This window comes from Ranitomeya variabilis, chromosome 2, assembly GCF_051348905.1.
Source record: "Ranitomeya variabilis isolate aRanVar5 chromosome 2, aRanVar5.hap1, whole genome shotgun sequence".
Lineage (NCBI taxonomy): Eukaryota > Metazoa > Chordata > Amphibia > Anura > Dendrobatidae > Ranitomeya > Ranitomeya variabilis.
The window spans coordinates 962,357,982-962,373,338 of NC_135233.1; the positions used below are offsets into that span (position 1 = coordinate 962,357,982).

Below are 15,357 nucleotides of genomic sequence, written 5' to 3' on the forward strand. Positions count from 1 at the left end.
ATTCATCACCAATGGAGTTCTGCATATCAGTAATCATGAACTGTGCACTGGAGCAAGATGTATCAAACTCATTAAGAAGAAAGAGACCCTTAATAAATGTGGTCGATCCTTATCCTTCAGCAGCCGGGTGCCATCACAAGTAGCAAGAGACTGGCGTATAATTCTGTTGAAATTTACACGGCTCTTGAGGCATGAGTTAGGATACAAATGTCCGCTGCACTCAGCCACTACCCCTCCCAGGAAGGCTCTGTTCTCTTTTCAAAACGTTGGCAGATCTGGCTAAGAATGGCCATGAAATAACCAACACAAATTAATGTGCAAACATTTTGTAACATATCATGTAATCTTACATGTGAACACCGGTGCAAACTGCTTGACGGATTAGGGCATTAGTGTAGACAACAGACATTGAATAGAAGCTTTCATTACCAATTACCTGTTCAACAATGTTTTCAGTGAAGATCTTGGAGTAATTGGAATTAATATACTTAAGTTTCCATTCCTAAAATAGAAAAGTACAAAAGTATATCAATATATTCTAAAAAAAGAAAAAACAAACACTTAAAAACGTATAGAACCATAAATCACAGACACACAAAAATGTTTTTATATACACACATATATGCATATCAGAAACTTTGATACCACATATACAGGTCCTTCTCAAAAAATTAGCATATAGTGTTAAATTTCATTATTTACCATAATGTAATGATTACAATTAAACTTTCATATACTATAGATTCATTATCCACCAACTGAAATTTGTCAGGTCTTTTATTGTTTTAATACTGATGATTTTGGCATACAACTCCTGATAACCCAAAAAACCTGTCTCAATAAATTAGCATATCAAGAAAAGGTTCTCTAAATGACCTATTACCCTAATCTTCTGAATCAACTAATTAACTCTAAACACATGCAAAAGATACCTGAGGCTTTTAAAAACTCCCTGCCTGGTTCATTACTCAAAACCCCCATCATGGGTAAGACTTGCGACCTGACAGATGTCAAGAAGGCCATCATTGACACCCTCAAGCAAGAGGGTAAGACCCAGAAAGAAATTTCTCAACAAATAGGCTGTTCCCAGAGTGCTGTATCAAGGCACCTCAATGGTAAGTCTGTTGGAAGGAAACAATGTGGCAGAAAACGCTGTACAACGAGAAGAGGTGACGGGACCCTGAGGAAGATTGTGGAGAAGGACCGATTCCAGACCTTGGGGAACCTGAGGAAGCAGTGGACCGAGTCTGGTGTGGAAACATCCAGAGCCACCGTGCACAGGCGTGTGCAGGAAATGGGCTACAGGTGCCACATTCCCCAGGTAAAGCCACTTTTGAACCATAAACAGCGGCAGAAGCGCCTGACCTGGGCTACAGAGAAGCAGCACTGGACTGTTGCTAAGTGGTCCCAAGTACTTTTTTCTGATGAAAGCAAATTTTGCATGTCATTCGGAAATCAAGGTGCCAGAGTCTGGAGGAAGCGTGGGGAGAAGGAAATGCCAAAATGCCTGAAGTCCAGTGTCAAGTACCCACAGTCAGTGATGGTGTGGGGTGCCATGTCAGCTGCTGGTGTTGGTCCACTGTGTTTCATCAAGGGCAGGGTCAATGCAGCTAGCTATCAGGAGATTTTGGAGCACTTCATGCTTCCATCGGCTGAAATGCTTTATGGAGATGAAGATTTCATTTTTCAGCACGACCTGGCACCTGCTCACAGTGCCAAAACCACTGGTAAATGGTTTACTGACCATGGTATTACTGTGCTCAATTGGCCTGCCAACTCTCCTGACCTGAACCCCATAGAGAATCTGTGGGATATTGTGAAGAGAAAGTTGAGAGACGCAAGACCCAACACTCTGGATGAGCTTAAGGCCGCTATTGAAGCATCCTGGGCCTCCATAACATCTCAGCAGTGTCACAGGCTGATTGCTTCCATGCCTCGCCGCATTGAAGCAGTCATTTCTGCCAAAGGATTCCCGACCAAGTATTGAGTGCATAACTGAACATTATTATTTGATGGTTTTTTTGTTTGGTATTAAAAAACACTTTTATTTGATTGGTCGGGTGAAATATGCTAATTTATTGAGACAGGTTTTTTTGGGTTATCAGGAGTTGTATGCCAAAATCATCAGTATTAAAACAATAAAAGACCTGACAAATTTCAGTTGGTGGATAATGAATCTATAGTATATGAAAGTTTAATTGTAATCATTACATTATGGTAAATAATGAAATTTAACACTATATGCTAATTTTTTGAGAAGGACCTGTAGTTGAAACTATTGATCTGTGCTAATTACGGACATGTAGTGCAAATTATGCACAGTGAGGGCCTCATCCACACAGTTTGTGTACTAACCCCAGTTTAAAGTTTAGTGATTCCATTTTTCCCTCCCCTTCTTCCCAGTGCCATAACTCTGATTTGTCTGTCCACAGACATATGAGGGCTTGTTTTATGCAGGACCAGTTGTACTTTTGAATGACACAATTCCTTTTACCACAGTTTACTGGAAAACAGGAGTAAAAAATTTTGGCTGATGGGGCTGCGTGATGGCTTATTTTTTTGTGGGATGAGTCATTTTGATCACTTATTATTACAGCATTTTTTGTGGAATTGTAGCAACCAAAAATAACTTTTTCGCTCTTAATTTTTTTTTTTTTTTTCATTTATGGCGTTTACCAATGGGGTGAATGATTTTTATACTTTGATAGATAGGAGTTTTCTAAACGCAGCGATACCACTTATGTCTATTTAAATTTTTTTTAATACCTTTATTTTTCATGGGGGAAAAGGTGGGCGATTTTAACTATTTTATTCAGACATTTTAAAACTTTTTTACTTTTCACTGTACTCGTCTGATCACTCGTGGTATATACAGCAATGTCACAGCATTGCAGCATATAGCAGAAATCACGGTCTTCTCCACAGGAAGGGCTTCAAAAGGAGCTCTTTAGTAACATTTGTGTGTATCTTCAGCAGACCCCCAACTGTCATAGCAACCCATCAAAGACCCGTGTAGTCGTCTCAGAATGGACAGGACAAGCTCTAAGTGATTTCAATATAGACCTCACCACCCTTGGACCCTAGAGTTCAAGTCTTTACACTCAAACTAACAGACCTTACTTACATGAGAACATGCAAGTACATGAGAACATGATAAACTAAATACAAGAAACTTGGTCATATTTCTTATCATAGAATTCTGCCTATCTTTCCATTTATGAGACTGTTCTTCCCCTCCCCCTTCCTACTTAAAGGGAACCTGTCACCCCCAAAATCGAAGGTGAGCTAAGCCCACTGGCATCAGGGGCTTATCTACAGCATTCTGTAATGCTGTAGATAAGCCCCCGATGTATCCTAAAAGGTGAGAAAAAGAGGTTAGATTATACTCACCTGGGCGGGCGGTCCGATCCAGTGGGCGTCGCGGTCCGGGCCGGGGCCTCCCATCTTCATAGGATGAAATCCTCTTCTGGTCCTCATGCTGCGGCACCGATGCAGGCGTACTTTGTCTGCCCTGTTGAGGGCAGAGCAAAGTACTGCAGTGCGCAGGCGCCGGGAAAGGTCAGAGAGGCCCGGCGCCTGCGCACTGCAATACTTTGCTCTGCCCTCAACAGGGCAGACAAAGTACGCCTGAGCCAGAGCATGAAGACCAGAAGAGGACGTCATCTGATGAAGATGGGAGTTGCCAGACCGGACCGCAACACCCATCGGACCGGATCGGGACCACCTCTTGGTGAGTATAAGCTAACCTCTTTTTGTTATCTTTTAAGATACATTGGGGGCTTATCTACAACATTCCAGAATGCTGTAGATAAGCTCCAGATGCTGGTGGGCTTAGCTCACCCTCGATTTTGGGGGTGACAGGTTCCCTTTAACTTGGAATCCACTCAGTTTATTAACAGTTTAACTAGGTCTTGCTCAAGACAATACAGCCTGCCCACACAGTGAGCTTATTATGCACTAGTATGAGTTAGAAGCAGAGGGACAAAACAGGCAGAGGGAGAAAAAGAAAGATTGTACTGACCTTTCTGACAAGTCTCATCTCACTCCAGAACTGGATTAACATCTACACAGTTAAGGACTGTTGTATAATTTCCTCCATGCTGCTGCTTCTGTCAGTGTGCTAAGGCTTCTTTTACACTTGCCGTGTTTTTTGCAGGCCCGTTATTGCGGGCCTTTTTTGCAGGCCATATCGCCGCAATTGTCACGATCTTCCGCAATAATGGACGGCAAAAAACTTGCCGTTTTTCGGGTTTCCAATACTATGGGAAAAGTATTGGAAAAAAAAACCGGCGTTCCGCAAAACCAGAAGTCATGGTGCACCGCAAAAACAAGATCCCGTTGTTTTTGTGGCCCCATTGATTTTCAATTGGGGCCGTGTCCCTGAGCCATAAAAAAGATTGAGCAGGCTCGATATTTTTTCACGGCCGTAAATACGGCCCTCATGGCTATACGGCGTATGGTGCTCGGTGGCATTATTGCAGCCCGTTTTTGGGGCCCCACAGAAAAGGGGCCGCAAAATCACAGTAAGTATACACCAAAACTATTGCCCACAATGCTGGTTTAAATAGTATAAACTTTATTATTATCAAAATATACCACAATAAAAACACAAAAAGTAGATAACAACAAAAATCAAGTACAGGAACAAGACTGGTGGGTATGGCTACAAAATATGGCTAAATACATATCAAATACATAACGGGACTACACAATAGTTTATCAGTTCAAATAGCAGACAGCAGTCATCAAGCAGAAAGTAAATATAAAGTGCATAAACGTAGTATATGTGGCAAAACCACAATCAGCAGTATAGAAACATAAAGTATGCCAGAATGCTACTGCCTGCCATATTAGCATATAACACCAGTAAAGCCCATATGTAAAATATATAGCATATGCTTACCTAATAAGCATTAGCAGGGGTCGATGAAGCTTTCCATAGCGAAACGCACATCGGGTGTGGTGGGTCCCTGGCTCTTGGCTCTTATTAGGTAAGCATATGCTATATATTTTACATATGGGCTTTACTGGTGTTATATGCTAATACGGCAGGCAGTAGCATTCTGGCATACTTTATTTATGATTCTATACTACTGATTGTGGTTTTGCCACATACAGGTCCTTCTCAAAAAATTAGCATATAGTGTTAAATTTCATTATTTACCATAATGTAATGATTACAATTAAACTTTCATATACTATAGATTCATTATCCACCAACTGAAATTTGTCAAGTCTTTTATTGTTTTAATACTGATGATTTTGGCATACAACTCCTGATAACCCAAAAAACCTGTCTCAATAAATTAGCATATCAAGAAAAGGTTCTCTAAATGACCTATTACCCTAATCTTCTGAATCAACTAATTAACTCTAAACACATGCAAAAGATACCTGAGGCTTTTAAAAACTCCCTGCCTGGTTCATTACTCAAAACTCCCATCATGGGTAAGACTAGCGACCTGACAGATGTCAAGAAGGCCATCATTGACACCCTCAAGCAAGAGGGTAAGACCCAGAAAGAAATTTCTCAACAAATAGGCTGTTCCCAGAGTGCTGTATCAAGGCACCTCAATGGTAAGTCTGTTGAAAGGAAACAATGTGGCAGAAAACACTGTACAACGAGAAGAGGTGACCAGAACCTGAGGAAGCAGTGGACTGAGTCTGGTGTGGAAACATCCAGAGCCACCGTGCACAGGCGTGTGCAGGAAATGGGCTACAGGTGCCGCATTCCCCAGGTAAAGCCACTTTTGAACCATAAACAGCGGCAGAAGCGCCTGACCTGGGCTACAGAGAAGCAGCACTGGACTGTTGCTAAGTGGTCCCAAGTACTTTTTTCTGATGAAAGCAAATTTTGCATGTCATTCGGAAATCAAGGTGCCAGAGTCTGGAGGAAGCGTGGGGAGAAGGAAATGCCAAAATGCCTGAAGTCCAGTGTCAAGTACCCACAGTCAGTGATGGTGTGGGGTGCCATGTCAGCTGCTGGTGTTGGTCCACTGTGTTTCATCAAGGGCAGGGTCAATGCAGCTAGCTATCAGGAGATTTTGGAGCACTTCATGCTTCCATCGGCTGAAATGCTTTATGGAGATGAAGATTTCATTTTTCAGCACGACCTGGCACCTGCTCACAGTGCCAAAACCACTGGTAAATGGTTTACTGACCATGGTATTACTGTGCTCAATTGGCCTGCCAACTCTCCTGACCTGAACCCCATAGAGAATCTGTGGGATATTGTGAAGAGAAAGTTGAGAGACGCAAGACCCAACACTCTGGATGAGCTTAAGGCCGCTATTGAAGCATCCTCGGCCTCCATAACATCTCAGCAGTGTCACAGGCTGATTGCCTCCATGCCACGCCGCATTGAAGCAGTCATTTCTGCCAAAGGATTCCCGACCAAGTATTGAGTGCATAACTGAACATTATTATTTGATGGTTTTTTTGTTTGGTATTAAAAAACACTTTTATTTGATTGGTCGGGTGAAATATGCTAATTTATTGAGACAGGTTTTTTGGGTTATCAGGAGTTGTATGCCAAAATCATCAGTATTAAAACAATAAAAGACCTGACAAATTTCAGTTGGTGGATAATGAATCTATAGTATATGAAAGTTTAATTGTAATCATTACATTATGGTAAATAATGAAATTTAACACTATATGCTAATTTTTTGAGAAGGACCTGTATACTACATTTATGCACTTTATATTTATTTTCTGCTTGATGACTGCTGTCTGCTATTTGAACTGATACACTATTGTGTAGTCCCATTATGTATTTGATATGTATTTAGCCATATTTTGTAGCCATACCCACCAGTCTTGTTCCTGTACTTGATTTTTGTTTTTATCTACTTTTTGTGTTTTTATTGTGGTATATTTTGATAATAATAAAGTTTATACTATTTAAACCAGCATTGTGGGCAATAGTTTTGGTGTATGTTTGTGGATTTTGCCTTACGTTGGTATAGATCATTAGGCTCACTTATGGGTGTTGATGAAAATCACAGTAAGTGTAAAAGAAGCCTAACTAAGGAATGAAGAGAAGGAATCCCTCTTTGTGTGCTATTCAGTGTGAACAATTGAAAAGGAAACAATGGGTTCACTACACTGCTGATGAAAAACCGAATGAAGATTCAAGGAGACAGGATAAATTGCTGTGTGATTTATTATCAGCGCATTTCAAAGTCATCCAACTTCTTCATCAGGTACTTGTGGTTTGTCCTGATAGAGTTGGATGACTTTGAAACTGGAATTATTGGTTTACAACCTGGAATCTTCATTCGGTTTCTCATCAGCAGCGCAGTTAACCCATTTTCTCCTTTTCAATTGTTTATCTGTTTTTTACCAGTGAGTTTGCAGCAGCTGACACTCTGAGCTAAATTATCACACAACCATATCAGGTGAACACCTCCTATCATCCTATTGTCCTCCATCACCAGATAAGACTTTTTTGTGCCTACAGTTTCCTCTATATGCTGTGATGGGTGATACCCATCATTGTAGCTACGGTAATTTTTTCCCACTGGCTCAAAGCCAATTGCAAATTTGTGGTGGAGTCTGCAAAGGGAAAAACTGGTGAAAATGCTTTATGGAAGTGACCTCATGGCCAAAGATGGCGATAACCTCATGTACACAAATTGGAGAGCTTATTTTGAAATTTTACTTGAAAGCACAGCTACCCTATAAATATAGTTTTGAACGTTACAGTACAATCATGAATGGAACACATTTACATTACATACCACGGGATTCTCAAATATTTGCCAGAGGTCATTGTTAAAGTGACTTGTATTGTAATTCGCAGTTGAAAGAAGTCTTCCAAATTCATGCCGGTTGGTAATGTACATAAAAACACCCTAAGGCAAATAATTACAAAATATATTAGGATACTCGTCAGTTCAACTGGAACATACAGCGTGAGCTTAGGTGAATGAATCATTTTGGAGGGGATTATGAAGTCAGAGGAAATTTTCTCATAAAAAAAGAATCATCATTATGTAATCAGATATCAGGAAAATATTCACAATGATGAAAGCTTGAAATGTGCTCTGTTTAAATTAACCATTTACCAATAACCCAAGTGATGAAAAGCCAACAAATTGAAGGAAAAAATGTTACATACTACTGTGACCAGATTCATTTACATGCTCTATGGAGGTTTCTAAGTATTCATATCAGTAGTTGATGTAAAAAAGAGGCCGATTAGAAAAAAAAGGTTAATAGTTTCTAATATGAGCAAATTAAGTAATTTAATAAAGTATAAAAATATAAAATTAGGAAGTTAAAAAAAAAAAATCAGTTAATTTTTATCCCAGACCAAGAATGAATGTTGAGAACCTAAATTTTGTTTTTCACAAATTAGAATATGTATATATATTTATATTGACTGTTTTACAGTCTGGGATAAATTGAATTAAAGTTCATTAAAGCATTTATTAAGAAAAGAAGGAAAAAAGTGTTTGGATTCTACAAGAAAGCCCATAGCAAATCCTCAAAGTAACAGATAACCATGTTTTCAACAAGTCTTCCCTTTACACAAAACAGATGAGAGGTTTATGGCCAATGCAAATTATCCGTTTGCTTAAATTTCAAAGTAAACAAACCAAGAAAAAGGCAGAAGGAAAATTACATAGCTTGCAAAGTTTCAATTTGGCAAGTTATTTCCTTGTACTTTGGCATCTGTGCTTCCCACATAAAAATTAGAGTATTATTGTATCATAGAATTCGAAAAAAAAATGCTTTCCTTCCCTTAAATTGCAATGTAAACATGTAATTCATTCTTCTTGAATGGTTGAATGGGAAGGATAAAACAATAGATGGAAGTTAGCATGATTTAAATATATTTTGTTGCCTCAGTAGGTATCTGATTTGGAAGGTATTTGTACCCTCAAAAAAAAAAAAAAAATACTGAACATGTGAATGTGGCCATATACTTACTATTTGTTATAATGACAATACTCCAGGTCTCAGTGAGCGGATGGCCGATGAGATTATATATACTAGCCCAAATTTATAATCCCTTTTTGGTCTTTCAGATAAACCTTAGTCAGGAGACTATTTTGCAGAGAAAAGACAACTACTCTTACACATTATGGTTTAAAATTCTGGACTGTGAAAAATCCATTTGAGGATCCATCAACACTAATGCAATTTTTATGGTCCAGAAGTTATTACATTTTGTTTAGTAATAATAAAACAATAAAAAAAACACATTATAAAATGTAAATTTTGTTGTAAAAATGAGAACGAGGACTTACAATGAATAGAATTCTTACAAAATTGCTAAAAAATAATTTAATACCAAAAAAATGCGAAAAGCTATAAAAAAAAGTCCTTAAGAAGGGAACATGACAAAGATAAAATCAACAAGAAATTCAGGAAAGTGTATAGAAAGGGTTCTTTTTTCTGTATTTGGAAAGATAGAAAACGAAAAGAAGAAAAAATAAAAAAAATAAAAAACCTTTGGGGGTCTGAACATGTGGAAAGTTTCCGGAGATGGGGAGTCTTTCTCTCTTTGTAAACTCTAAAATGAAGAAGCATCAAGTAAGTGGACTTGTTTATCCTCTCTTTATATTTTGCTTAGATTGACTGTGGAGACATGAAAACACAGATTCAAAAATAACAGCTTATGAAGGGTGAAGGGCTGGATGGACTTGATGGACACCATGCAGCATAAAGCAAAGCGTACATCTGACATACAACATGACTCGCCATTCCTGCTAAACAGCGGCTCAAGACAAAATTTATTTTGGAGAAAAAAAAATGAATGCATTCCAGATAGAATGGGAAAGACAAAAATGTGTCTGCTTGACCACGGGCTTTACATAGTGTATCCAAGCTGTTAGCAAGAGGAGTAAAGAGGGATGCAAAGATCTTGTAGCAGTAGAGCGTTATAAGCGGAAGGTTGAGCGCCACATGAAGGAGTGAAATACTTGCCAACTTTTGCTGTACATTTCAAATAATGTGGTTTCAAAGCTAAAAAGTCTAAGAATCAGGGACTCAACAAGAAATTATTTATTTCTGTAAATACCACATATTGTATATATGTATAACATGTTGAGTAAAATATTTCAAGACTTATTATTCTGACAATTTTCTGGAATATTTAGATTTGAAGGCTTAGCTCATAAACTTAACCTATAACTTATACTCCATAATGTATTTTCTTTTTAAACAAATTATACACTTCACTTTATAGCCCCACAAATTACTTTATAGTTGCTTAAGTGGTCACGTAAGCATGTTGCTAGCATTTTACTAGTCGGCAGTATGGATAGGAAGTGTACACGTGTTCTAAGTTATATGTATGGATTTCGTTGTCTGTTCCGTTCTTTGACTTTCTGTGCCGTTTACCCAAGAGACTAATTTGCTGTTGGTTTAGGGAATGTGTTTACCATTTCCCAGTAGTAAAGCATACGGGTGCCGAGCACAGATGTCTGAATGGACGTAATACTTCGATGTGGAAAAATTGGCTCATACTGGAGGACAGTGGTTATGGTAAAGCATGGAATACACAAATATCTAATGAAGTAAATCGATGGCTGGCAAACCTGCGCAACCTTACCATTTCCCGAGCATTTCTACATAGTGCCATATCGGGATCAAGTCTATCCAGGATGAAATGGTTTCTTTCTTTCAACTCTGACCGGAGAGTTTGTCCCTTCACCAGGTAAATATTGGCCATATAGGGGATATTCCATACACCACTGCAAAATCAAGATTATTCTGATTATGATTATATGGGCATTTATATTTTTCTTGCATAATATTTAACCCCTTCCCAACATGTGATGTATTAGTAAGTCACACAATAAGTGCTGTTGAATGGTGTTGGCTCCAAAACTGAGCATCCAGGAGATAAGGCTGTGTTCTATAGACAACATCTTCCCATAACTGCAGTGACTTGAGCTTGCTCTGATAGCTGCCGTGTAACCATATAAAACTTCAAAATCTAGTAACGACACCACAATTGTCCGTACGTACATGCACAAGCTCACATAGCCTCTCCTTTCCCCATGATACAATCACAGGGTACCTATGGGTTGTCATGGAAGGCTGAAGGCTTCAATTTTAGTCCTGTGAAGCTCAGCCCATGTCCAGACTTCATTAAGTATAACATAAAGTCATTTTAATTATTGATACATACTGCAATAATGATGTATTACAGTATATAGATGAAGGGATCAAAACCCCCAAGGGGACTAAAGAAAGGAGATCTCACTTTTCTGTAATAAATAAATATTATAAATAATAATAATAATAATAATAATAGCTCATTTTGTTAGAGTTAACTTTATAAAAATATAAAAGTAACAAAGAAAAAAATGGAGACGCTAGAAATGTATAGATATATTTTTGTCACTGCATCCCATTCAAAAACAAATACAATAAAAAGCAAGGAAAATACGGAAATCTACAGTATGTTCCCACAAGAAAATGTTCAGCTTGCTACACAACAAATGCACTTTATATATACAAAGTCACCCTCTTTCCCTTTTAAATATAAAATGATATATTTTTATCACTTCAGTTTTTTATTGATATATTTTTCAAATCTTAATTTTTTACTTATTTTTTGGTGTCAGTATGGGATTAGAACCTGCAATTATGTAATGGTTTATACTATATATAATACTGGAGGTATTGAAGTATACTGTTGTGGACAAACGATTAGAGATGGTTTCTATGGTTATTGAAGTACATTTATAAGAATTGTATACGTTTTTAAACTTTTGACAAATACATCAAGTTCATGTAATGGCTCAATAGTTCTATTTTTCTATATTTCTGCAATTCACCCTGGCAGCTGGACATCAGCTTCTGGGCCAAATCCTGACTGTTACCCATTTTGACCATGACTAGTGTAAATTGTGGTCTCCTATGCTGAGCTTCACAGGAATAACAAGATGATAGCCATGAGAGCCTTCAGTAGATCTCCAACTGCTAGAGTAAACTATTGGTGACCTATGATGGAACTGCAACTGCTTCATCTAAATACCACTGGAGGAGACTGACAATGGCATCTGAGTAATAGACAGGAATCGGAGCTTAGGTCCCATCACTGCAGTGACAGACAGATGTTGGGTATGTAACAGCTGGCACCTATAGTGTGTGACGTGATCCCCAGTTAAAGGGGTTCTCCGAGAAATGTGCTAAAAAGGGGTTATCCGAGGAGCACACGTTCACAATACCTGGCAGGACGCTGCTTTGACGTGACTTCTGTCGTGTGCTTCACGCAGTCCATCCTGAAATCTAGGATAGGGTTGCGATTGATGGTAGCTGCCATCTTTGAGTCATGACAGAGTTCAGTTGATAAAGCATCCCTTTTTTGTTAAATGGAGGCATTTTGAAAAAGATTTAATATTTAAATGTGTATTTAATTTATTTTAGCACATTTCTCGGAGAACCCCTTTAAAGTCCCCTCCATACTTGCACACCCCAGTGTTGATGAACAGTCACAACATTTTGTGCTTAGTGGCTTATGTTATGTTTGTACAGACATCAGGGTTTTGTTTGAAAAACTTCTTAAAATGTATATAGATTTTACAGGAAAAAAGGTCTCTTAAATAATGCAGTTCCTCCAGGGCTGCCCTTCTCATAGCCCATTAGCAGTATACTTACACTCTGTTGCCTTGCACAATATCTACATAATCCTCTGATCTTGCATAGTAGCCATCAGGACTCAAAGAGCCCCAGAAGTTTGACCACAATTTCCCATGTCGAGTCACAAGAGGAGCAATTATTTTTCTAGAAGAAAAAAAAAAAATTACTTATGTAGAATTTGAAGGTGCTTTAAACAAAAGCATTGTACAAAGTTACCCATCACAATTACATCTGCTGCTGGAAATAATACAAAGACCATAATGGAAACCGCAATTTTTCTCTTATATAGTGAAAGTTGCAGAATAAATGGTTTTCCATAGAGCACACTTCTGTACGGCGGGATAAAATCTCTCCACATATTTACGTTTAGGAAGCATTGTTCCAGAATTTTTTCTCTGAGATTTCATTTCAAGCTCCGCTCGATTCAATCTGGGCGATTATTTAATGTGCAGCTAGAAAAGGCTAAAAAGGCTCATTACTCGCCCGCTGAAAGATGACTGTGCGCTTCAATCACGCCAATTACAGTTTTCCTTCAAACATGTTGTAGTTTAGTTTTTCTTCTAAACAGTGAATGAATTGTGCAAAATTACCAACCTGTTTTGTTCAATCAGCAACTTTAAAGTCCCTGGATTTGTCATCACCACATCAGCATCCAAACTAAAGTAGTAGTCGCATGCGTCATCCTGGCGGCAGATGTCCCTAAGTGAAAAAAAAAATGTTTTAGAAAATTATTTTTATTTAAAACAGGTAACTGATCATTTAATGGCGTAAAAAACCTTGCTCCCCGCCAACTGAGGACCTCCTCTCCAGATCCTTTAATGGGTATGTGCAGTAATTATTTTAGTTATGAATATAGTAATGATGTGTCTTTGATGCTGAAGTTATACTTCTAGCTTGACTGACCTATATTGTGCCTTTTATTTTTATAATCAGCTTTTTCTGACTTGTGAAGCTGAAAGTTCAGAGTTATTTGTGTGTTCTTTTGAAGCATTCCATCATGGAACCAACTGTGACATTTAGAAGATTGCAGCTTAGAATTTGTTCAGAACAATATGTTATACATCATGCCGTTTATGAATAATACAAATATGCCTTTACAGTGATCCAAAGTAAACTGGTAGGAAGCGGGTGAGTAATACTGTACCCCCGAGTCAGAATCCTACAAGGATGGGTAAGAGCCAAACAGGTTAAGCACAACCGAGTGACTGAGTAAAATAGTGAGAGACAGGTGGCACTGGGATAGAAGCAGGAGGAGGGAGTCAGATGGGGATGGGGAGGGGGTAAATAAGGAAAAAGTGGAAGTGTGGGGAAAGAAAAAAAAACTGCATACTTAAGATATTTGAATGTCAAGTCATGGTGGCCAAAGTGGTGGAGATCCTTGGAGTTGGGGCGCAATTAGCTGTGAGGGGAATTATATGGATAGTTACTTTCAGGGTGGGAATAAGAATGGCTTGGCTTGTCTGTCACTTCATGGGGCTCTGGACAGGAGTGGACCCTGGGAGTCGGTGGTGTGGTTAATTTACCACTGATATTGGTATGATGACCATTAGTTGGTTTTTACGTCTGAAGATCACCTTTTTTTTTTTAGTTCGAGTTTAATGTGGGTGTTAGAACTGGCAGCTCCAAGGACCTTCCCTACTTTGGTACTTTATAACTGTTATTATTATCAGTTATTAATAAATGGCTGTAGTGGCAAATTAGACACAACAATTAAGTCTCCAGTGTAAGATTATTACAGTGTAGAGGGAATTGAATTGGGAAGTTAGTAAATGGGGAAGGATTGAATGGAATGAATCGGCCATACCCGGTCAAGGTTTATTTGAGATCTGCAAAACCAAATTTGCCCTTTTCAGAACCATACCAAAGCAAATGAAGAGTGGATCTGGCAAAATTTGTATTCGCCAAATTGAAATCGTCCGCCATTTTTCTGCATCAGAGCAAAGCGAATTTACAAAAATCCATATTCTCAAAAAGTGGATTTTTTGTATATTCAAGCAAAAATTCTATTACATTAGAATAAATTCACTCATTCACTCAATTTATTCATGTCCTCTGATAATGAGAAATGAAGGAATGTTCTTCTGTTATACTATGATGTAACAAATAAGTAATTTGCACTCACTCCCTCTCTTCCCATATACCTGTATGACAAGATGGAGATACAGGATCATGCATAAAACCAGTATATTGTAGCAAGTTAGGATAGTTTCTGCTTTTCTGCAATATTTCTCATTTGCAGAGAAACTGAATGTAAGCTAAGCCAGCTGCGCTCTGGGAGATAACCGCGCTCCATGCCTCTTTCCTTGTCTTTTGCATCATATTTAAGGAATGTTCTGCTATTTCTTCCCTGTAAATTAAGCAGCTTTTTCCCTGGCCCAGCACGATGGAACTGGATTTCTCTAGAAGTGATTTTAATTGATTTGGCAAAGCAGATAATAGTGCGGAAATGCAGTCTAGCGGGATTCTATTACAGCCAGTAATGACAGGGTTACATCGCTGGATTGTGGTGTATAGAGATTTACAGATATAGCTGCATCGCACAAATTAAACTTAATGGGCGGCCGATTTGTAAATGATACACGCATGAATGACAATTCATACATAAACCGCATTGTACTCTATGCAGGAATGCCTGTGTGATGTTAGCACGCTGCTACACGATTTTTCGCTCTTACAATGGTCTCCAGATCTGTGTTGAACACATTATGTATATTACCACCACTTTTCTATATTAAAATGTCCGAATGCTATATC

General features: G+C 38.4%; 1 protein-coding gene across 2 annotated transcripts in view; it reads right to left on the minus strand.

Annotated features, from left to right (window-relative positions):
• The window catches only part of PLOD2 (procollagen-lysine,2-oxoglutarate 5-dioxygenase 2), a 229,774-nt gene that overhangs the window by 10,765 nt on the left and 203,652 nt on the right, over positions 1–15,357 (minus strand). Inside the window, exons 11-16 of one of the 2 annotated variants that reach the window (XM_077290812.1) lie at positions 13,198–13,302; positions 12,622–12,747; positions 10,565–10,706; positions 9,461–9,523; positions 7,743–7,856; positions 437–502 (exon numbers count right to left, since the gene is read on the minus strand). In XM_077290812.1, coding sequence (XP_077146927.1) covers positions 437–502; positions 7,743–7,856; positions 9,461–9,523; positions 10,565–10,706; positions 12,622–12,747; positions 13,198–13,302 — 616 coding nt within the window. The remainder of the gene's footprint in view (positions 1–436; positions 503–7,742; positions 7,857–9,460; positions 9,524–10,564; positions 10,707–12,621; positions 12,748–13,197; positions 13,303–15,357) is intronic. The other variant, XM_077290813.1, reaches the window with a different exon arrangement.